This window comes from Bufo bufo, chromosome 4, assembly GCF_905171765.1.
Source record: "Bufo bufo chromosome 4, aBufBuf1.1, whole genome shotgun sequence".
NCBI classification, from domain to species: Eukaryota; Metazoa; Chordata; class Amphibia; order Anura; family Bufonidae; genus Bufo; species Bufo bufo.
Window position 1 is genome coordinate 61,192,375 of NC_053392.1, and position 25,550 is coordinate 61,217,924.

The window sequence follows — 25,550 nt, forward strand, 5'->3', positions numbered from 1 at the left end:
TGTATCGTCTGGCCAGCCCTGTATCCTTGCTGGGTCATTCTCATCTTCATTCATACCATTCATAATCTAGTGCCTGTTCGCTTCACCGCCGGGTCCGGGCATGCTCAGTACATTGCCCACTGTGGGCAGAGGCATACTGATATGCCGTGCGCATGCGTCAGTTACGTACACCGGCGGTAAAGCGCACAGGCTCTGGATTATGAATGGAGACGAAAATGACCCAGCAAGGATACAGGGCTGGTCGGACGATACAGAGGGGAGGAGTCAGGAGCAAGTAAGGCGGGGAGCACTGGGCACTTGCAGCACACTCTCCGCCCCTGGGCACTTGCAGCACACTCTCCGCCCCTGGGCACTTGCAGCACACTCTCCGCCCCCGGGCACTTGCAGCACACTCTCCGCCCCTGGGCACTTGCAGCACACTCTCCGCCCCTGGGCACTTGCAGCACACTCTCCGCCCCCGGGCACTTGCAGCACACTCTCCGCCCCCGGGCACTTGCGATAGGTAATTTGCATATTTTGTGTTATGGATCTGCCTCCCACAGAGCTATATCATCAGTTTAAAACATGTTATGTAGGTGACAGACTCCCTGTATTTAGGGGCACATTTATTAAAAAACGCCGGTCTTAATAAAGCCCTAAACTGGCTTTGGATCTGCCAAAGTTATGAAGAGGCGCCGTCCTCTCCATAACTTCGGAGCATCCAGCACCAGTTCTAGCTTCTGAGCGGTCTTACATTTAGACCTTTTTCTACGCCTAAGGCCTCATGCACACGACCGTTTTTCGGGTCCGCATCCGAGCCGCAGTTTATGCGGCTCGTGTGCGGACCCATTCACTTCAATGGGGCCGCAAAAGATGCGGAGAGCACTCCGTGTGCTGTCCGCATCTGTTGCTCCGTTACGTGGCCCCGCAAAAAAAATATAGCATGTCCTATTCTTCTCCGTTTTGTGGAAAAGAATAGGCATTTCTACAATGGGCCGCCCCACGGGTGGCTTCGGTTTTTTGCTGGTCCGCGGTTTGCGGACTTAAAAAAACGGAATGGTCGTGTGCATGTAACCTAAAACAGTCCCCATCCCTGCCCACACCCCGCAGACAATTTTAGACCTGGCATGAGCCGGGCGAAGTTGTAGATAGCGGCACAACTAACCGTTGCGCTGCTATCTGCGCCTGAAATACGCTCATTTCAGAATGATAAAAGACCCCTTAATCTCTATTCTGTCCCCATTTCCTGTGCAGGTAAATGCAATCTTTTTTCTCCAGGAATCAGCAGGCTGAGTGCAGTGATTTTAAAGAGGACCCATTGCCTTTCTTGACATTTCTGTTTTGGTAATAATTCTGGAGCATCTCCTCATAGATTGCAAGCTCTTGCGAGCGGAGCCCTCATTCCTCTTGTTTTAATTGTTGTAATGTATGATTTTGTTTGTAAAGCGCTGCACAATATTTTGACGCTATATAAATAAGGATAATTATTATTCTTAGAACTCTGTATTCGGCCGTACCTCTATTATTCCTCCTGGGCTATTATTCCCCTTGTCGATACGGGGTCAGTTTGTGTTTTCCGATTCATAAAGAAATGAACCCCTAGAGAGAGATTTTTTTTCTCTATGGGTAAGGCTACATGCACACGAACGTTGTTTGTTTCCGTTTCCATTCCGTTTTTTTTTGCGGAAAGGATGCGGACCCATTCATTTCAATGGGTCCGCAAAAAATGCGGACAGCACACCGTGTGCTGTCCGCATCAGTATATCCGTTCCGTAGACCCCAAAAAAATAAAACATGTCCTATTCTTGTCCGTTTTAGGTATTGTTACACTGGATCCGCAAAAGATAAACGGTTGGCATATGGAGGTCATCCTTTTTTTTTGCGGATTTGCAATTTGCAGACCGCAAAACACATACAGTCGTATGCATGTAGCCTAAAAAGAAGGAAATGAGGTATAGAACATCAAGGTGAGAGGAGGAAGGGTGATAACGAGCGCCACCAGTCAATCAAATAGATATACGTACATGCGGTTAGCACTAAACAATTCTTTCATCAAAAGAAGGTGTTAATGGTAAAATTTCAGTAACATTGAAAATTGTACAATTTGTTGTCAACTCACTTTACCAGGGAGGGGGCCTGAAGGATAAACTCAATACACCAACAGGTCTCGCCTCTCGCTTGTAGAGTGCTAGAAATCCATGTCAGCCACAGGAATCGGCATCCTCATCAATAACCTTTCATAAATAGCTCAACGCGTTTCAGGGTTACAAATAGATCCTCCTTCTTCAGGAGCAACACAATAAAACAAAATAATAAAATAATAAAAAAAGGTTGACAAAGACAACACACAGCTCTGTCTCTTTAAGTTTCCCGCCTTTTTTAGAATGTAGGTTGGGATATGAGGGTTATGCGTTTATACTGTCAGTTGGTGTCAGACTGTCCAAGGACGCACCTCATTGACAAAGGAAATGCTAACGCCCCTTTGTCAACTTGTTTTTACATTTCCAGGGTGAATCGCAGAGGAATGGCACTAGGCAGAGTTCCAAGAGAAGATGCTCCAGAATAGTTATTACATGGGGAATGCTGGTAGTTACTAAAACAGACATGTTAGGAGAGGAGACAGTCATGATTTTATGTCTCATATCATTAGCTTATGACTGGCGGCAGGTGTCTTACTAATACCCTAGATAGGCCTTCTATTACCCAGATAAAGTTTTGGATTGCAGCCGTAGCCTTTTATCTAAATAAATTGGCTGAGATAAAGTGGCTTGTTGGCACGCCCTCTGACACCCAGCACTTGGTGCCCATGACCCGCCAGCTCTGATCAAACTAACCATGAAATCTAATATGTACAGTATATGGTATTACAATCTCCACATGTTTCCTAAAACCCAGTCCATTACCGTGTCCTTAACCCCCCCATTACCGTGTCCTTAACTCCCCCCATTACCGTGTCCTTAACCCCCTCCATTACCGTGTCCTTAACCCCCTCCATTACCGTGTCCTTAACCCCCTCCATTACCGTGTCCTTAACCCCCTCCATTACCGTGTCCTTAACCCCCTCCATTACCGTGCCCTTAACCCCCTCCATTATCGTGCCCCTAACCCCCTCCATTACCGTGCCCTTAACCCCCTCCATTACCGTGTCCTCCCCCCCCCTCCATTACCGTGTCCTTCCCCCCCTCCATTACCGTGTCCTTCCCCCCCCTCCATTACCGTGTCCTTCCCCCCCCTCCATTACCGTGTCCTTCCCCCCCTCCATTACCGTGTCCCCCCTCCATTACCGTGTCCTTAACCCCCTCCATTACCGTGTCCTTAACCCCCTCCATTACCGTGTCCTTAACCCCCTCCATTACCGTGTCCTTAACCCCCTCCATTACCGTGTCCTTAACCCCCTCCATTACCGTGTCCTTAACCCCCTCCATTACCGTGTCCTTAACCCCCTCCATTACCGTGTCCTTTTCTTTCAGCAATTAGAAGAACTGCTGGGACTGTATAGTCCCATGTGCAGTACGCAGCCCTGCAGGGTATTGCGATAGTGAGGTCACGGTTACTAGGCAAACGAGGGTTGCTCTTGGTTACTCACAGTTTATAGGATGACCCTAGGCAGGCGTACAGCAGTGATGGAGAGGCTGGCACAGAAGTCCTCTGGGGCGCTCTCAATGTATAGGGACCAGGCCGGTAGTCGGTGAGGTGCCCTAGGTGTTTGCAGGTTTAATGTGCCTGTGGCAAGATCCCTTTAAGATTAGTGACGCCAGTGCCGGTAACGGTGGCACACCGATAGATAGCAGTAATAAGTGAGAAACACAGTTTGCAGTGAACCAAAACTTTCTTTACTGGAACAGTTAACTATATACAGTTCTTTAGGTTCAGTTCCATATGACAGAAGCAGTTTCAAGCAGGTTTTTACAATAATGGCAGGCAACAATGTTCTTGCAAGATACTCAGAGGGTTAAACACACTCACAGATCAGGCTGCACCTTTTCCTCAGAAATCCTGTGCACTATTCCTCAGAACTCCTGTCTGTCTTGATCCCAAGGCCCGTATGCCCTATTGGTGGCTTTATCCTTGGTAAAGAAACTTCCTCAGGTATATGTCTCCTTGCATTAAATAGACTCTTCTGCCCTTCAGCTCTCTTGTCTGGCTGGAAACACTTCTGCTCTGCTCTGTACTGTACTTTGTAGGAACTGCAGGTTTCTCAGGAGGTAACTCTTCCCCTGGTAACAATTTCTGAGCTAACTCTGGCTCAAGAACCTCAGGCAGGCTAGACTGCACTCACTAGCCTCCTGGACTACACTGCCCTTTCACTGTCTGGGCCTAACTATATATATATATATATTAGGGGTTCCCTAGCTCCCTCTACTATCTAGGAGGAGGAACTACACCCTAACAGGCCCGATACACAGATAAACAGGAAAATGCACATAAATAACATGAATAAAGTGACATTATGCATCAAAATGACATATAAGACGCAATGGCCCTGTTCCACAGGAGGTGGAGAACAACGTGGCCCAATTGACCCTTGTGTAGTGCCCACATTTACCTAGTGGGACACTACACATGTACAATACATAGCAATTAATATTAACCTTTAATAAATGTGAATTATCTTGTTTACTCTAATTCCTAGGGGCGGCTCATTTCCTAATTAAAGAGCTCTCATATCATAACCTGGAGCTGGAGCGGAACAGACAAGCCGAGCTGGGTGTCCCCCACCAAGACGTGTGGCCCTTCATAGCCATAGCTGATGACTCCTGCGTGATGTGGAACTCTGTAGATGTTAATGTCACTGGAGATCATCCAAGGTACTACAGATCCTCACCAATTATCATTGCTATGAAGAATGTGTTATTCCTTTTATTTTATAATAATTTAACACAACCAATTCTAGTCGGTCAAACTATAATTAAGTAATGGGCTAAACCCTTAATCAATATTTGAAATCACGGTGAATGGGTAGCTTTATAAAATTTAAAACATATGGACCCTACTATGCTTGACAAAAATGAATAGTTGCCACTAGTAACACTTATCTCCTGAAAGAATGGGCGGAGATGAGAAGGGACCAAAAAGGGATAGTAATAAAGTAGGGAGATAGGATGAAGGGTAGCTAGGTACCAAGGCAGAGAGACACAGTGCTGGGTCAAAAACCCTAAATCGCCCTGTCTCTCTATATCCTCCCTCCTATCTACCACTGTATCCCTATTGCAACCCTTCCTAAAGATGGACTGCCCAGCTTTGCCCGATAGCCAGAAATGGTCCTTGAGGTAGTTACCCTAGCACCAGGGGAGGGGGCGAAAAAGCTGGCAAAGATAAATGTGATGAATCAAGAGCAAGCGAATCCACAACTTGTATGAAATCACCTACAGTACCAGACAAGTTCATACACAAAATAGATATGTAATCAAAAATAAGTAACACATACTGATGGTGGTATAGTCCCGACGCGTTTCCTCAGTGTTACCTGATTCGTCAGGGGACAAGATTATATCTAGAGAGCCCTTCAACTGGGCTCAATTATCCAACAAAATAGGGTCACAGGGGGCACACTGAAAAATCACACCCAAATGGCTTTTACAGTCTCCCTAGTGGTGGAGAACTGTGCAGCAAATAAGGTATGAAGATGAATAATTGTGTGGCCTCCAATCGGTCAACCGTTGTAAAGTTAAAGACCAACTCGCCCTCTATTTTGAAAGGCCTGTGGTGATTCCTGGTATTTAAACCTCTATCCGTGTGGATAAAGAGATATAAGGTGCTCAATGTTTAAAACACACCAATATCCAGGTATAAGTATCTAGACCTGGAGGATAAACCAGGAATAACCAGAGGTCAGTAGTCTTAACCAAACCGAGTTATATTGTTTGGTAAGACTTCAATCCAAACCTAGTAAACCGGTGATCATATATTCATAAATGCATCTCATTAGTTGAAAGTATCTGTTCAATATACTCCCAATAGGAAAAGCATTCTGTCAGTTGATAGTATCAGTTTAACACACATTGTAACCGATCTCCCACCAGTGATGTCACTAGCGGACGTTTAGAAGTCAGTACAACATAACTTATCTAATGCTGATAACAGTCTGGTATACAAGCATAAAGTAATGAGCAGCTTATCTGTCCAGTCGTTGGTAATGACTGTTCCCAGATAGGGATAGATGGAAGGTATTCCCTGGCGTCCCGCGTGTAGCAGTGGCAGTGAGGCCAGGTTCGCGGGTCATTTAAAAAGCCGAGAAGCCCCACCTCCATACAACGCCCCCTCATTGTCAAATCGCGTCATGGTCACGTGATCCTGCCGCTGTTCCGCCTATAGTCACGTGATGCTCTCTTTTCCTATGACGTCTGGCGTGGAGGCGGATTCCTATTGCCAGGCAACCAAGACGACGCTCCGCTTTGATAATAAAGCCGAGGTCCGTACATGCCAGGTAGCCTGTCGGAACGCCGCCTACCCTTGTTAGGTTACAGGCGGCTTAAAGTCTCCACTGCACTTGCTTGAGGTGGTTGTTATAGTGAGGTGCAGGGATGAAATCAAAAGGGCAAATAAGTTCAACCTCTGCTCCCACCATGATCTAAGAAGTTTTCCATTGGTCCGTCAGGTCTGCGGTTCTCCTAATGGAATATTTGAGTTTATAAGTTGGTTCTTCAAATAACTGTCTTTGGCACTTGATTGCTACAACGCAACCATACTTCAATATGCCTCTATTAATCAGATCCCCAAAGGGGGTTTAGTGACCTAGTTCGGAATGTCACTCCAACAGAATTTTTGTTGTTTTCAAATTGTTTTCACAGTCATGCCACTACTTTCTAGGGGAAGCTAAGGGGGACAACCGGATAGTATCGCTATTAGGGTACAATATAGCAGCCAAACGACAACTGCTCGTTTAAACCTCTAGGGGCTACAGTTTGAAGATGGAATATCCACCAAGTCTCCCTCTGCAATATTTTCCGGTCCCAATCCCCTCCCCTTTTGGGTCTTGCGACCAGTTCAATGCCCATAAACCTCAGCTCTGAAGCATCACCCCCATGCATCATGTTAATATGTTTAGCAATGGGTGTGTCTTTGTCATTTCTAATGTCACCCAAGTGTTCACCTATCCGGCGTCGCAACTCACGGGTGGTTTTCCCAATGTATTCAAGGCCGCATATACAGTTGGCCCTGTAAATCACTCCCCTGGTGCGACAATTAATGAAATGTCTGATTTGGTGACACTTGCCGGTGACATTAGCCTGGAACGACTGTCCCTTTTGGATGTGTCCACATGCCACACAACCACTACAGCGAAAACAACCGATTGGACGTTGGAGCCATGTCTCTTTAGAATCACGTGTGTCGCTGTAGTGGCTGTGTACAAGGCGATCCCTAAGACTCAGGCCCCTACGGTAGGTGACCTGTGCTGTTTCCGGGATAACCACCTTGATGTCTGGGTCCATGAGGAGAACCTCCCAGTAGTTCCTCAATATCTGTTTAACCTCTGCAGCACAATCATCAAAAGTACCTATAAGGCGTATTAAACCAGTATCCAGTGTTTTAGGTTTAGGGTAGAGAAGTTCATCTCTCTTGCTACCACACGCTCTTTTAAAGGCACTTTTTAGGACCGCATCTGGATACCCCCTTTCCCGGAAACGACTTCTAAGGTCGTCCGCCTGTGTTTTAAATGTTTCCCAAGTGGAACAGTTCCTCCTGATGCGCAGGTACTGTCCCACTGGTATTCCCCTTTTCAAAGGGAAAGGGTGGTGGCTGCTCCAATGTAGGAGTGAATTTGTGGAGGTGGGTTTCCTGAAGATGTCTGTTTGGATCAAGTCATTGGTGGATATTCCATCTTCAAACTGTAGCCCCTAGAGGTTTAAACGAGCAGTTGTCGTTTGGCTGCTATATTGTACCCTAATAGCGATACTATCCGGTTGTCCCCCTTAGCTTCCCCTAGAAAGTAGGGGCATGACTGTGAAAACAATTTGAAAACAACAAAAATTCTGTTGGAGTGACATTCCGAACTAGGTCACTAAACCCCCTTTGGGGATCTGATTAATAGATGCATATTGAAGTATGGTTGCGTTGTAGCAATCAAGTGCCAAAGACAGTTATTTGAAGAACCAACTTATAAACTCAAATATTCCATTAGGAGAACCGCAGACCTGATGGACCAATGGAAAACTTCTTAGATCATGGTGGGAGCAGAGGTTGAACTTATTTGCCCTTTTGATTTCATCCCTGCACCTCACTATAACAACCACCTCAAGCAAGTGCAGTGGAGACTTTAAGCCGCCTGTAACCTAACAAGGGTAGGCGGCGTTCCGACAGGCTACCTGGCATGTACGGACCTCGGCTTTATTATCAAAGCGGAGCGTCGTCTTGGTTGCCTGGCAATAGGAATCCTCCTCCACGCCAGACGTCATAGGAAAAGAGAGCATCACGTGACTATAGGCGGAACAGCGGCAGGATCACGTGACCATGACGCGATTTGACAATGAGGGGGCGTTGTGTGGAGGTGGGGCTTCTCGGCTTTTTAAATGACCCGCGAACCTGGCCTCACTGCCACTGCTACACGCGGGACGCCAGGGAATACCTTCCATCCATCCCTATCTGGGAACAGTCATTACCAACGACTGGACAGATAAGCTGCTCATTACTTTATGCTTGTATACCAGACTGTTATCAGCATTAGATAAGTTATGTTGTACTGACTTCTAAACGTCCGCTAGTGACATCACTGGTGGGAGATCGGTTACAATGTGTGTTAAACTGATACTATCAACTGACAGAATGCTTTTCCTATTGGGAGTATATTGAACAGATACTTTCAACTAATGAGATGCATTTATGAATATATGATCACCGGTTTACTAGGTTTGGATTGAAGTCTTACCAAACAATATAACTCGGTTTGGTTAAGACTACTGACCTCTGGTTATTCCTGGTTTATCCTCCAGGTCTAGATACTTATACCTGGATATTGGTGTGTTTTAAACATTGAGCACCTTATATCTCTTTATCCACACGGATAGAGGTTTAAATACCAGGAATCACCACAGGCCTTTCAAAATAGAGGGCGAGTTGGTCTTTAACTTTACAACGGTTGACCGATTGGAGGCCACACAATTATTCATCTTCATACCTTATTTGCTGCACAGTTCTCCACCACTAGGGAGACTGTAAAAGCCATTTGGGTGTGATTTTTCAGTGTGCCCCCTGTGACCCTATTTTGTTGGATAATTGAGCCCAGTTGAAGGGCTCTCTAGATATAATCTTGTCCCCTGACGAATCAGGTAACACTGAGGAAACGCGTCGGGACTATACCACCATCAGTATGTGTTACTTATTTTTGATTACATATCTATTTTGTGTATGAACTTGTCTGGTACTGTAGGTGATTTCATACAAGTTGTGGATTCGCTTGCTCTTGATTCATCACATTTATCTTTGCCAGCTTTTTCGCCCCCTCCCCTGGTGCTAGGGTAACTACCTCAAGGACCATTTCTGGCTATCGGGCAAAGCTGGGCAGTCCATCTTTAGGAAGGGTTGCAATAGGGATACAGTGGTAGATAGGAGGGAGGATATAGAGAGACAGGGCGATTTAGGGTTTTTGACCCAGCACTGTGTCTCTCTGCCTTGGTACCTAGCTACCCTTCATCCTATCTCCCTACTTTATTACTATCCCTTTTTGGTCCCTTCTCATCTCCGCCCATTCTTTCAGGAGATAAGTGTTACTAGTGGCAACTATTCATTTTTGTCAAGCATAGTAGGGTCCATTATTTTATCTACATACATAAATAAATGTTATGTTTTAAATTTTATAAAGCTACCCATTCACCGTGATTTCTTTTATTTTATAACTTCAATAACCTACGCCACCTACAAAGGGTGATCATACAGACCTCTTCCAAATCATACTTTCCTCCATGTGAGGCATCAACTCTTTTCCTGACGCGTTTGAACGCTCTTTTCCTGCCGAATTCCCAACTGGAGGCCTTTCCCTCACCAATTTCTCCAGGCCCAAAATATAAAAATAAATCTAAAATAATTACAAAAAGGGAATATGCAAAGAGGTATCTTCCAAGAAAAGTTAAGGCATCCAAGGCATTGCACACGGCCAGCCAGAATCCTACTCTGTACTGATCAGGGGCAAGCACCCCGGAACAGCCGTCTATGGATGGATATTTGGCTTGGCTCTTTTCCCTTTTCATATCCCAAGGCTTGTTAAAAAGTTGGATTTTGACTCACATGGGGACACTTCCACAAGGTGGCACGAGCGAGATGGTTCTCTTTCTTGGGAGATGCCTCTTTGCATATTCTTTTCCCATGGTCTTCATACCGTGGAGCACTTCTAGAAACTCTCCATACAGGGCTGGTCTCTTTAAGGACATCCAGTACCTGCCTACATTGTCTGCTCTTCTCATTCCTTTCTTCTTAGGGTACTTTAACACTTGCGGCAGAGAATTCTGGCAGGCAGTTCCGTCACCGGAACTGCCTGCTGGATCCGTCAAAACGTATGCAAACTGATGGTATTTGTCAGACGGATCAGGATCCTGATCCGTATGACAAATACATTGAAATGCTTGATCCATCTCTCCGGTGTCATCTGGAAAAACTGATCTGAGCATGCGCAGACCGCAATGCCGGATCCGTTTTGCCTGAACACTCGGGCATTAATGCATTTCAATGGGAAAAAATGCCGGATCCGGCATTCCGGCCAGTGTTCCGGAATTTTGGACGGAGATAAAACCGCAGCATGCTGCAGTATTATCTCTGTCCTAAATAGGCAAAAAGACTGAACTGAAGACATCCTGATGCATCCTGAACGGATTGCTCTCCATTCAGAATGCATTAGGATAAAACTGATCAGTTCTTTTCCGGTATTGAGCCCCTAGGACGTAACTCAATGCCGGAAAAGAAAAGCGCTAGTGTGAAAGTACCCTTAGACGGGTCTCCCAAATATTTGCTGATCACTGTCCCCAGAGATCAGCTTTAACTACTTAAAGGGGTTTACCAGGATTATGGCCATTTATAATTAGCTCCTGTGTGTGTGTGGTACCAAGATAAAAATCATACTGGCCTGCTCCCCGCCGCTCCATTCCAGTGCCCTGGCTTTGTTTGGGTTCTTCTGGTCCTCGGCACGTCTCTTTCTGGCTAGGGTGTTCACTGGGTCTCATGCTCTGCTGCAGCTTATGACTGGCCTTAGTGGTGACGTGACCCAGCATTGATATGCCTCTTGAGCACACGTCACCACAGAGGCCATTCATTGGCTGCAGTGGCACACATGACCTTGTCCCTACTCCAGCCAGAAGAAAACAAGCCAGGGACACTGGAACAGCGCAGCTGGGAGCAGGCGAGTGTGATATTTTCATTAGGTCCCACACGCTAAAATGGCCATAATCCTGCAAAACCATTTTGAGGACCAAGCAGATTTTGGTATTGACTTTTTGATTTTTCCCTTACTACATTCAATGAGCCATAACTTTTTTACTTTTCCGTCGACATTGAGCTTGTTTTTTGTTCCAGATGCGTTGTACTATTAAACGGAACTATTTAATGGTTTATATAATGTATTGAAAAACTTTAAAAAAAAAATATGTATTTGTGGGGTAGGAATAGAGAAAAAACATAATTCCATCACTTTTTTTTGTTAGTTTTTTACGGCGTTCACGGGGCGTTAAAAATGACATTAACTTTATTCTTTGGGCCAGTATGATTACGGAGATACTACATTTATACAGTTTATGTTTTACTACTTTTAAAAAATGAGAACCTTTTTTTATGTTGGGGTGAGCCTAGAAGCGGATTACATTGTAGAGTATAGTGACATCTCTACACCATCATCAGTGGAGCTGAGTTACATCTGGAGAATAATAAGGTGACATTATAGCGAGTGAAGAAATGCAAATGAGCTCTTAACAAGCTCTGCCTCTAATGCCACCAGATGTAAGGCAGCTATCCTATAAGTCAATGTTCAGCTCTTAAAATAAGCCTTGAGACATGACTTGGATATTAAATAAGCCAGCACCTCATCTGCAGACAGCTGTTTCAGTGCAGAGCAGAGAGTACTGGGTAGGAGGCCTGCTATAGCGAGTGACACGTATGTCTTCTGATGATCCACCAGGGACTTCTCCTGGCATGAAAGAAATGTGTCTTTAAAACATATACTACAGCACATGGAGGCCACGCAGAACATAGCCCAGTACGCCATGCTTGGGATAAGGAAATGGACAAGCAAGACTAAAAACATAGACATGATGGATCCCTTCTCCCGCTGTCACCTGCATGACTTCATCCTCCTAAACGTGGACCTGACACGGGACGTACAGTACAACCAGAACAGGTAAGTAGACTTCTGAATACCCCACAGACCTGTCAATACAAGTAAAAATCGCGGGTTCCAGACCAGATCTTCAACCACAGTCCAAAAGGTCTTAAATTTGTTCTCCCCACCACAGTAATATTGCTTAGCTCTCTGTGGGAGACAGAGTGTTAACTCTTATTTCCCTCCATCTTCTAGAGCCTGGGGTCGCCATTCTTACGTACTTACCCTGTACCCATGGCAACAACAGCGCTCAATCCGAGAACTTTTATTTATGTGACTATTAGTAGACTGGCGTCCTGCTGTTTTATAGAAAGCTAGTTTCCCCCATGCGACAGAGCAATCTGGCCGATGAACAGCCTGGAGTTCTAACCGACATTTACCACCGGAGCCCATTGAGTATAATGGGAACCGCAGGGGATCTGGTCACTCCCTGGCGCCTTTATGCCGGCATTCGGCCGAATGAAAACAGTTTTCAAAATTTTTTGTCTGGCTGAATCCTGACATAAATGCCGGAGAGCAGCCGGATTCCCGCCAGATCCCATTGTAGTCTATGGGGTCCAGCGGGCACATGGCACTATCTGGCATTGCTTTGCCGCATGTGTGAAAGAAGCCTAAGAAAGTCTCATTTTGAAAGCACCATTCAGTTCAACAACTGGACAGCAAAGTGTATTGTAGTCACTCGAATTTGGCTCTTCACCTTCGAGTGGCTGTCCTCGCTGCCAAAGAATCTCCCCCGCCACTTGATTGACAGGGCTGGACATCTCGCCTTACCAGGACAATTGCCCGCCTGCGCTGCTGCTCTGAGTAGTGGCACATGCTCAGAGGCTCTGCTTACGCTACCGGAACAGAGACTGTGCATTCACTGCAACCCAGAAGTAGCGCATGGGGTGCATCCAAAAACTGCTCTGCCATGGAAACTGGCATGGATTTCGAATGACTGGAGCTATTTAAGCACGCATAAGTCGTTCGGGCCTTGGTGAAACTGTAATGGCATCATGGCTTGTCTTGTAGCTTTCCTAAAAGTTTTAATTATAACTTGCAAGAATCAAACCACTTAAAACCTATATTTATGCATAATTTATTTTATTTGAGGTTTTTATTTTTATTTTAATTTTTTATATTTTAGGTTGAGCAATTTTAAATTCCATAATTTCCTCTTACAGTGTCTGGGCATCCTATTAGGCCTTACTGTAATATATTATGCTATATTTTATAGATATCACTACTCATGGCGATATATATATCCTTTCTTCACTCTTTGCACTGCGCCACATGGGGACTTGCACGCGGTTTTGAATGATTGCCTTGTGCATGGTGACGGTATGTGGCTTCCTCCCGATTGTTCCTGTGTTTCCCCTGTCAGGTTCACGTGTGATGATGTGGACTTTAATCTACGAGTCAACAGCTCTGGGCTCCTCATGTGTCGCTTCAATCACTTCAGTGTCATGAAGAAGCAGATAGCGGTCGGAGGACACCGCTCTCTGCATATAAAACCAAAGGTAAGGACACTTATAAATTCAGCGCTTGCGGCTAGAATCGCCTGACATAAGAGAGAAATGCTGGATGGCAGTACATTAAAGGGGCGGTATGAGATTACAATAAAGGGCCAGTTTTTTCCAGAAACGGCGCCACTCTTGTCCACATGGGTTTGGTACTGCAGCCCAGCTCAGCTCACTTGAATAAAGCCTGAGCTGCAGACATGTAGCAGCGCTGAATGCGCTTGCCATCGTCAGGTCATTAAAGTTATCCATCCTCAGGACTGACTGGCTGCCGGATGTCACTGGGTCATCACTCAAAACCTATTAGACCTTACAGAGGATATGCTGTTTCTCTGTTATTCCTCCTAAAAATGTATGAATCATTTGACAACTAAGTGTTACCGTTCCCCGTGTCAAAGTGGTGTGTCCCTACACAATGTGACACTGGCCGTGTGATTGTGCAGGGACATCCCCCTTCCTCCTGACTGATGGCACCCATGATGGGAAAAGATGCTCCAGAATTGGTATTTCATGAAGATTACAAGTGTATACTAAAACCGACGTGTCATGAGAGAGGATAAATCCTCTCTAAGCAAACCTGTCATAATTGTGCTGGGAAAGCAATTTTAGTTCTTATTTCCTTCAAGTTTTCAGTAAATTTTCACAAAAGCCTTCAGCTAGAAATAGAAGGGTTAGTTGCGGAATTATGTCTCCCGTAGGGTCCTTCTACACAGGCCCAGCGAGCGGACAATGACTGTTCCTGATCATCATCCGCTCGTTAGCTGCATAATGATGGCCGTTTTCCAGTTTGTTGGCAGCGCTTCCCTGTTTACAGAGGGTGATTGCAGTGACCAGGAACGGGTACGCTGATGCCACTTATGCAGTGGGTCAGGATATGGATGGATAATAGCTTGTAGTTTGTTCGTGACGCCAATTGCAGCGTGCGCAGGGTACTATCACAGGGCCGTTCAAAGGTGTTATAATGCACGTCCCAGTTTAGGAATGCCAGAGTGGTGTAATGTCTCTGTATGGTAGTGGTAATTGTGTCAACGGTGTCTCCTACCTGGGTACGGCTGGACTCCTGGCTCACATGCAATAAAATGGAGTGTAGTGATAGGAGGAGTGATAGAGGGATTTTGCAGCAGAAACTGATATCCAGACTTTTGGTAAAGTCCAAACTCGTCTTTACTGAGAGTAAGGCCTCATGCACACGACTGTTCTTCGGGTACGCATCCGAGCTGCAGTTTTGGCGGCTCGGGTGCGGACCCATTCACTTCAGTGGGGCCGCAAAAGATGCGGAGAGCACTTCAGTTTTTTGCGGATCCGCAGTTTGCTAACCGCAAAAAATGTCACGGTCGTGTGCATGAGGCGTAACTTTCATCCAAGCAAAATCCAGCTTTGGTCTTAGGTCCCAGCAGGCTTTCAGCAATGGTTGGCAGGACTGAATCTTCTGCTCTATAAACCTGGAGCTTGCACCAAAGGACGTCTGCTTTATAGCTCTAAAACTATGGCAGGAATTTGGCTTCTGCACTTCTTTATATCTTCTGCTTTATGGGGACTGACTAGCTGAGGAGGAATATGGATACTCCTGGGTCTCTGGACTTTACTCACAGTTATATTCTCAGGGAATGCTTTCTTCCTGAAACTGGAGGTTGTCTGCTTGCTTCATCCAGCTGAGGCTGCGGGGCTCAGGCTGGGGATTTGATCAATGTCTCAGCCGAGACAAGATCCTGGCTTTCTTCCCTATATCTGGGAGCTCCTAACACGCACACCCTACCCCAAGCAGGGGGTGGGCTGCACTCCTCTCTAACTTCCTTCTCCACCCAGGGTGTAGGCTGTGTGAATAGTCCACACCTCCACAGAGGGGGAGCTAAGCTGAAATTACCTATTCCAGCTTAGATGTACTAAACTGAAACTAAGTCCCTACCAAGCCATTGCTGCCACCTGCTGGTGAACATAGAAAATTACAACATTAATGGAATTTAACATGGTTTATGCACATTTGTGAATGACATAATGTAAAATCACATGAGATGACAAGGTTAAGGCTTTTAACAGATTGTAGCAGGGTAGGAGAGTTTCGTAATACAACTCTGGGGTGTTACCTGATGTGCTGCCAGCGAACAAGGATTATACTATAGGTGCTGCATGAAAGATGTGACCCCCAACAAATGAATCTTCGTTGTTCATCGGGGGACCTTTTAAATGGGGCAGTTATTGGAAACAAGTGTTTATTACGATTCATAGCCTGTGTGAAAGGGCCTTTAGTGTTTGTGTAAAGGCCCTTTTACATGGCCAAGAATCGGCCAGATAATCGCTAACTAGCGTTCATAGGAACGCTAGTTAACAATTATCTGCCAGTGTAAAGGTGCTGCCAATTACCCGATGAACGGTCGAAACGCTTGTTCATGGGTAAATAGGATCATTGGTGCGGTCACCTAAATCATTGTTTGCCAGCAGCAGATTGTGCCGTCTACACACTCTGCTGCTGGAAACAATGATTCTGTATGGGGACGAGCGATGGCATTAGCGATCGCTCCTCCCTATACTGTGAAGGAGATGCCTGCATGTAAATGCAGCTTTCTCCTCCACTGATGAGCAGCAGTTGTCGGGAAGGAACACTTTCTCCCTGACAATCGTCTGCTAAATCTATCAGTGTAAAGGGGTCTCTAGAGACATGCTGTGAGAGGGGAGGAGTGGATCATGTTACATCTTCCCTGCCTCGGCCTTTGCAGAAGAGAGGATTTACAGCACAGCTTTTCTATCATTCCAGGATGAGCCCACCCACTCAACAAGAATATAGAGAAAATGTCCACAGAATCGATGCTGAGGGAAGCAAAAGATCCAAATTATGTCAGGCTGTACTACGTGTAAAGGGCCCTTTACATAGGCTGAGAATGATGAGCGTTCATAGGTTTATCTGGCAGTGTAAAGGTGCTGCCGGTAATTGCTCAGGCACCTAAATGGTTGTTTGCCGGCAGCGGATTGTGCTGTCTAAACACGCCCTGCTGCTGGCAAACAATGAGTCAGTATGGGGACAAGCGATGGCATTAGTTGATCTCTCCTCCCCATACTGTGGAGGGCATTGCTGCGTGTAAATGCAGCTTTCTCCTCCACTGACGAGTAGGCGATTGCCGGGAAAGAAACGCTTCCTTCCTGACAATCTCCTGCTGAAATGTCCCATCTAAAGGGACCTTAATTCACCTCTATATCTGACTAAGGAGGTGAGGTGTGCAATCCTAGTGTAAAATACCACTTTACGGCCATTTCTGGATTATACTTCATTTATTTCGATTTCTGGATTTTTCCTTTAGGTCCATGATTCGTCGCTGTCTGTTTCCTCGGCTCACTACATCTGCGCTCCCGATAGTAAGCACACCATCCTGGCCGCCCCCGCTCAGCTACTGCTGGAGAAATTCCTCCAGTTTCACAGTCAGCGATTCTTTCCTCTGTCAGTAAATAACCGCAGCCACCCGGTGCTTGTGGTGGATTGTTACCTGAACCTTGGACCCCAGGTACATAAACCACATTCTTACACAAATATTCAACGCCAACTGATTTATAAGAGGTTTTTTTCATCTATGGGAACCTACATCAGGTTTGAGTTTGACATTTGTTTGAAATTATCAAGTGAGGTTTATTTTAATTTTTTTTTCAAAAATAGCACCACTCTCGTCTATAGGCTGTGTCTGGTATTGCAGGTCAGCGCCATTAAAATGAATAGAGCTGAGCAGCAATACTGGACACAGTCCATGGACAATAATGGAGCAATTTCCGATTTCCAAAACTGCATCCGGAAACCTGATGGCTCCATCGGGCCATGTAAAGGTGCCTTTAAGGTGCGGCCACACTGTCAGGTTTCTTAATGCAGTTTTGGAAGCCAAAACCAGAATTGCATTAAAAAAAGAAGAGACGTTGTATCTGTCCTTTATACTTTCTCTTCTTTTATAACCCACTCCTGTTTTTGGCTTTTAAAACTGCATAAGAAAACTTGACCGTGTACACCTAAACAGGCCCTACACGTGAGATAGTCAGCTGGAAGGGTTTATCTCCTGAGGTTGAAATCCAGTGTGCTGACCCTTATCTACCCCAACATCAGCCATCAGGGGAGTGTCTGGAGGCCAATATACACATGGGCTCTTTCACACTTGCGTTCTTTTCTTCCGGCATAGAGTTCCGTCGTCGGGGCTCTATGCCGGAAGAATCCTGATCCCCATGCATTCTGAATGGAGTGAAATCCGTTCAGGATGCATCAGGATGTCTTTAGTTCCGGTACGGAACGTTTTTTGGCCGGAGAAAATACCGCAGCATGCTGCGCTTTTTGCTCCGGCCAAAAATCCTGAAGACTTGCCGCAAGGCCGGATCCGGAATTAATGCCCATTGAAAGGCATTGATCCGGATCCGGCCTTAAGCTAAACGTCGTTTCGGCGCATTGCCGCATCCGACGTTTAGCTTTTTCTGAATGGTTACCATGGCTGCCGGGACGCTAAAGTCCTGGCAGCCATGGTATAGTGTAGTGGGGAGCGGGGGAGCAGTATACTTACCGTCCGTGCGGCTCCCCGGGCGCTCCAGAGTGACGTCAGGGCGCCCCAAGCGCATGGATCACGTCATCCATGCGCATGGGGCGCTCTGACGTCATTCTGGAGCGCCCCGGGAGCCGCACGGACTGTAAGTATACTGTTCCCCCGCTCCCCGCTCCTACTATGGCAACCAGGACTTTAATAGCGTCCTGGGTGCCATAGTAACACTGAACGCATTTTGAAGACGGATCCGTCTTCAAATGCTTTCAGTACACTTGCGTTTTTCCGGATCCGGCGTGTAATTCCGGCAAGTGGAGTACACGCCGGATCCGGACAACGCAAGTGTGAAAGAGGCAGATGGCTAATCTCCAGCAAAATCATCAGGTCCGGTCAACACACATCAGATGTATGCTGACAGTCAGAACCTGCCAATTTTGCACAATCAGCCGACCATCTAATGTGTATGGGGGCCTGAAAAGACACCGCCAGAGGAGTCTGGCTGCCGCTTGTTCCACTCTCCCTACTGAGCCATGCCGAGCAGAATGTGTATGTGTATAAGGCTACTTTCACACTTGCGTTGTTCTTTTCCGGCATAGAGTTCCGTCACAGGGGCTCTGTACCGGAAAAGAACTGATCAGGTATATCCCCATGCATTCTGAATGGAGAGTAATCCGTTCAGTTTGCATCAGGATGTCTTCAGTTCAGTCGTTTTGACTGATCAGGCAAAAGAGAAAACCGTAGCATGCTACGGTTTTATCTCCGGCTAAAAAAACTGAAGACTTGCCTGAATGCCAGATCAGGCATTTTTTCCCATAGGAATGTATTGGTGCCGGATCCGTTCTTCCGGTATGCGCATGCGCAGACTGAAAAAAAGGTGAAAAAATAAATGCCGGATCCGTTTTTGCCGGATGACACCAGAAAGACGGATCCGGCATTTCAATGCATTTTTTCGACTGATCAGGCATTTTTAAGACTGATCAGGATCCTGATCAGTCTTACTAATGCCATCAGTTAGCATACATTTTGCCTGATCCGGCAGGCAGTTCCGGCGACGGAACTGCTTGCCGGATCTCTCTGCCGCAAGTGTGAAAGTAACCTAAGGCGGGTCAGGAGAGAGAGCTGTCTTCTGAACGCATATTCACCGATATCCATGCAACATTTCAGCCCTACTTGGGCCTTTCTCAAGCTTGAGAAACATGGAAACAGTTGAATTAAGTACCGCACTTTTTTCACTTGATTTTCCTAGAGAGCTGTGTATTTTTCTATTTCTTCTATATCAGTTAGGACTTGGAATTGTAGACCTGTGGCTTGCACCCTTTTGCTTCATTCACAGTGCTATAGACTGTAAATATATGTATTTGCTCATTTATTTCTATACGTAATGTCAGTGAATACAATCCTTCCTTCGTTTTTCCAGATTTCAGTCTGTTACGTCAGCTCACGGCCCCACTCGGTTAACATTACCTGCCCCGACATGGCGTTCAGTGGGCTCCTGCTACACCTCTGTGACTCTTTTGTTGTTGCCAGTTTCTTGAAGAAGTTTCAGTTCCTTAAAGGTAAGTCAGGCACAGAGACTGTACTGTCCACGTTCCTGTAATCCCTCATGACATATGTCTCTTGATGCCAATTAAGCGTTAAATATCTCAAGCAGCCATCATAATTATCACTTAGGGCTTGTTCACATGAACGTAAGGGCTCCGTGGCCGTGCTGCAGACTGCAAATGCACGGGCACCGACTGTGGGGCAGCCGCATGTAGATCGCAGACCCATTCACTTGAATGGGGTCCGCGATCCGTCCGTTCCGCAAAAAGATAGAACAAGTTCTATCTTTTTGCGCAACGGAAGCACAGAACACCACGGAAGCACTCCGTAATGCTTCCGTGGGGTTCCGTTCCGTTCCGCACCGCATCTCCGGATTTGCTGACCGATTCAAGTGAATGGGTCCACATCCCTGATGCGGAATGCACACGCCTGGTGACCCGTGCATTGCGTAACTGCCGTATGCGGCCCGCAATACGGCCACGGGAGCACTACGGTCGTGTAAACAAGCCCTTAGAAGGACTGTTCTGAAGGTTTAATTGTGACCCCTCTCTGACATTCACACTATATCCATGGCTTGGAAAGTGGAAATAATATTAAATGCACCAGGTTACATTGCTTATCGGCTTCTCAAGACAGCATTAAGGCCTCTTGCACACGAACGTGTGCACCCCATGGTCATGCTGCGGGCCGCAATGCACGAACACCCATCGTGGGGCAGCCACAGCGGATTCGGGACCCATTCACTTTAATGGGTCCGCGATCCGGCCGTTCTGCAAAAAAGATAGGACATGTTCTATCTTTTTGCGGAACGGAAGTTCGGGACGAAACTGCAAGGAAGCACTCCGTAGTGCTTCCGTAGGGTTCCGTTCCGTGCTTCCGTTCCACACCATTCCGCATCTCCGGATTTGCAGACCCATTGAAGTGAATGGGTCCGCATCCGTTATGCGGAATGCACACGGAACGGTGCCCGTGTATTGCGGATCCGTATGAAAGAGGCCTAAGTGTGTTGTTGCTATTTTAGTGTTTAGCTCTGACATCTTACCAAGTAGCTTACATGTAATGGAGGTGATATATAGCACATAAATAACCTACAAAAACCTCCCTGTCCAATCAGACAGCATCTAACCCACAGAAATAATGGACATCTACACATACAAAGAAAACTGTGGGACTCCAAATGTACAAAAAATATATAACAATCTTTATTAATTGATAAATATAAAAAAATAGATTATTCTAAAGAAAAAGGCAAGACGGATATTGATACAGAGAACATTGCAAGGGGCGTTGTCCCCAATATAGTAATCCACGTCTATAAGATATACGATGGAAATAAATAGCACTACGGAGCATATTACTACCAAGATGATGAGATATAAAATCTTCAACAATCACCAATAGATCGTACACATCAATGTGTTCAGTGATTAAATAACAAGATTGCCCCATAGGCCCACAGGTATGTCGGTTAAGCACAATATTGCATTGGCAGTGTCGCTGAACAAGACACCTCATTACATGTAGATGTCTAAAATATCACAGACTACACTGGCAAAAAGAACATATAATTCGTACAGCAGCACTGCAAATGCAGAAAATATACCAAAAGTTTACATATAATGTGCCTTATAGTAAAACAGATGTACCCTGTGACATGGTTCACTTGTAATCAGGAATGCTGCCCTGCGCACAAGTACCTCGACACGCGTTTCACCCTCAAGGCTTTGTCAGGATGTAATAGATATAGACAGTACAGGGTATATATAGGGAATGCAATGGGAGTATACCTGATAATAATAAATATAATCACCTGCGTTTCCATCTATGCGGGCGCGAGACCACCATGATGGCCGACTTGATCCCTCAGCGCGTTCCTGCCTCACCACTGCGCACGTGATGACGACATACAGGAGCACGTCGGGATGGAGCCAGACAGCGAATGCGTCATATTGCGAGTTTGGGTACCCGGACCCGAACCCGAACCCGAACTTTGCCGGAAAAGTTAGAGTTTGGTGTTCAGGCATTTAATAACCCTTTTGAAAGGGTGCACGGCAGCCAATCAACAAGCTTTTATGCTGTGGGCACTTAGAAGCCATCACAGCCATGCCTAGTAATGGCATGGCTGTGATTGGCCGGTGCATCATGTGGCCCAGGCTCTATACAAGCTGGATTACGTGTAGCACCGCCCATCAGCTCTGAGTAGTGCAGGGACAGGCAGCAGGCAGCTGAAGTGAGGGACAGTGTTGGGAATCTGGCTATTTGTTTTGTGGGTGACCTATAGTGTTTTTTTGTGGGTGCAATGCACCATCTTTGTACCCCTGACACAGAAATATACCAATAGTTAATCCGTCTGTTTGATGGGTGACATATACCCATTTTTGGTGTGAGGTACACCTGCACTGCATATGTGACAGGGAAATTAATAAAGTTAATCTGTCTGTTAGTTCATTGGGTGACTTTAAAGAATGAGGAGAGCATCAAATAAGGGACGTGGCCCTGGTCGTGGTGCTGCTGGGGTTGGTGGAGCTCCTGTTGCAGGGAGAGGACGTGGTCGATCTGTGCCAGCTGCACGCACAAATGAAACACCTTCCTCAGGTGCACGTAGATGACAAGACATTCAGCGTCATTTTGTAGGCCCGATTGCCGGTGTACGAATAGTGAGGCCAGAACAAGTAGAGGTGGTAGTAGATTGGATGGCTGACCGTGCCTCCAGTTCCTTCACATTGTCTCCCACCCGGTCCCCTACTGAAACCACAGTTGGCACCTGCAGCCCATGGGCATCTGTCTTTCACCTCACCACCTTGCAAATCAGCCAAGACGTCTGAGCCCCAAGTCATGCAGCAGTCTCTTATGCTTTTTAATGACTCTGTTAGCAGGGTTTCTGTAGGCCATCCACCTAGCTCTGCCCCAGAAGTGGATGAGATTTAGTGCACTGATGTCCAACCACTTATGTTTCAGGATGTGGACATGGGAGGACCACCGCAGCACATCTCTGATGATGATGGCGAAACACAGGTGCCAACTGCTTTGGCTTTCTGCCGTGTGCAGACCGGCAAGGAGGGCAGGGGTGAAGAGTGGGTGGAAGATGATGTGGTGGATGATGAGGTCCTAGACCCCACATGGAATCAAGGTCATGCGAGTGACGTGTGCAGTTCGGAGGAAGAGGTGGTGGTCACACAGCACCAGCTGCACAGCAAAAGAGGGGAGCAGGGTGCAAAAGCAGAGTGGCCGTCCCATATCCAGCATGACTGCTACTGCCCACCACACCCAGGGACTAAGCACTCCAAAGCCAGCTCCAAGGAGTTCCCTGACGTGGCAGTTCTTCAGACAATGTGCTGACGACAAGACGCGAGTGGTTTGCACGTTGTGTAATCAGAGCCTGAAGCGAGGCATAAATGTTCTAAAGCTGAGCACCACCTGCATGACCAGGCATCTAAATGCAAAGCACGAGCTGCAGTGGAGGACACACCTGAAAAAACAAAAAAGATCTCAGGCTCCTCTTGCTCCCTCTTATGCTGCAGTCTCGGCCTCTTCCTCCCCCTCTGGAGTGACAGTGGCACCTGCCACCTCGCAAACAGAGGATGTGGCAGCAACACCACCACCTCCACCACCGTAACCCAGCATGTCCACACTGTCCCATGAAAGTGTTCAGCTGTCCATCCCCCAAACATTGGAGAGAAAGAGGAAGTACCCTCTTACTGACCCACGATCCCTGGCCCTGAATGCCAGCATTTCAAAATCCCTGGCCTTTGAAATGCTGTCATTCCGTTTGGTGGAGACAGAGACTTTTAAAAACCTTATGGCGGTGGCTGTCCCACAGTACGTGGTTCCCAGCCGCCACTACTTTTCCAGGCGAGCCATCCCTGCCCTGCACAACCAAGTGGCGGACAAAATCAGGTGTGCACTGCGCAACGCCATCTGTGGCAAGGTCCACATAACTACCGATACATGGACCAGTAAGCACGGGCAGGGACGTTATATCTCCCTAACTGCACACTGGGTAAATGCAGTGGAGACTGGGCCTGAGGTGGAAAGCAGTTTGGCGCATGTCCTACCGCCACCGAGGATTGCAGGACATTTCTCGTTGCCTCCTACTCCGCTTCCTCCTCTACCGCCTCCTCATCTGGTCAATGTAACACCTTCACCACCAACTTCAGCACAGCCAGGGGAAAACGACAGCAGGCTGTCTTGAAACTCATCTGTTTGGGGGAAAAACCCCACACCGCGCAGGAGCTGTGGACGGGCATGGAAGAACAGACCGATGAGTGGTTGGTGCCGCCTGGCCTGGTGGTGTGCGATAATGGGTGAAATCTCGTAGCAGCTCTGAGGCTAGCAAGTTTGACGCACATCCCTTGCGCATGTGCTGAATTTGGTGGAGCAGAGGTTTCTGAAAAATTACCCCGATATGTAAGAGCTGCTGCAGAAAGTGCTGGCTGTCTGTGCGCGCTTTCGGCGTTCTCACCCTACTGCTGCTCGCCTGTCAGCGATGCAGCGTAACTTCGGCCTTCCTGCTCACCACCTCATATGGAACTCCACCTTGCACATGCTGGAAAAACTGTGCGAGCAGCAGCAGGCCATAGTGGAGTTTCAGCTGCAGCACACATGGGTTTGTCGCTCTGCAGAACAGCACCACTTCACCACCAACGAGTGGGCCTCCATGCGGGATGTGTGTGCCGTGTTGCACTGTTTCGAGTACTCCACCAACATGGCCAGTGCTGATGACGCCGTCCTCAGCGTTACTATACCACTTCTATGTCTCCTTGAAAAAACACTTCGGGCGATGATGGAAGAGGATGTGGCACAGGAGGAAGAGGAGGAGGAGGAGGGATCATTTCCACGGTTATCAGGCCAGTCATTCACAAGTGGCTCGGAGGGTGGGTTCCTGCACCAACAGAGGCTAGGTACACAACTGTCCAGCCAGGGCACAGTTCTGCAGGATGATGAGGAGGAGGAACCCTGTTCATAGCAGGGTGGCACCCAAAGCAGCTTATGGGCATCAATGGAGCGTGGCTGGGGGGATACAGAGGACACAGACGATACACTTCCCACAGAGGACAGCTTTTCGTTGCCTCTGGGCAGCCTGGCACACATGAGCGATTACATGCTGCAGTGCCTGAGCAACGACCGCCAAGTTGCCCACATTCTAACTAGTGCTGATTACTGGGTGTCCACGCTGCTGGATCCCCGCTACAAGGACAACATGCTGTCCTTAATTCCGTCACTGGAGCGTGATCAGAAGATGGGTGAGTACAAGCACACGCTAGTAGACACGCTGCTGATAGCATTCCCACCTGACAGCGGGGGCACAGTGGAAGCACAAGGTGAAGGCAGAGGAGGAGGAAAAAGTCGCCAATGCAGCTGGGGCACCGCCAGCACCTCAGAAGGGAGGGTTAGCATGGCCGAAATGTGGAAAAGCATTGTCAGCATTCCACAATAATCAGCACCACCAGCTGATATGGAACGTCTTAGCAGGAGGCAGCATTTCAGGAACATGGTGGAGCGGTATGTATGCACACGCCTACACGTACTGAATGACGGGTCTGCCCCCTTCAACTTCTGGGTCTCCAAATTGGGCACATGGGCTGAGCTTGCCCTTTAAGCCTTGGAGGTGCTGGACTGCCCTGCAGCCAGTGTATTGTCCGAACATGTGTTTAGCACGGCAGGGGGCGTCATCACGGACAAGCGCAGCCGCCTGTCCACAGCCAACGTGGACAAGCTCATGTTCATTAAAAT

The 25,550-nt window shown here is 47.1% G+C and overlaps 1 protein-coding gene across 1 annotated transcript in view; it reads left to right on the forward strand.

The window, feature by feature from the left end:
- The window catches only part of GREB1 (growth regulating estrogen receptor binding 1), a 109,134-nt gene that overhangs the window by 74,953 nt on the left and 8,631 nt on the right, over positions 1 to 25,550 (forward strand). The window contains exons 27-31 of the mRNA XM_040430970.1: positions 4,613 to 4,787; positions 12,077 to 12,295; positions 13,641 to 13,776; positions 17,070 to 17,270; positions 19,693 to 19,831. Of these exons, the coding sequence (XP_040286904.1) occupies positions 4,613 to 4,787; positions 12,077 to 12,295; positions 13,641 to 13,776; positions 17,070 to 17,270; positions 19,693 to 19,831 (870 nt within the window). The remainder of the gene's footprint in view (positions 1 to 4,612; positions 4,788 to 12,076; positions 12,296 to 13,640; positions 13,777 to 17,069; positions 17,271 to 19,692; positions 19,832 to 25,550) is intronic.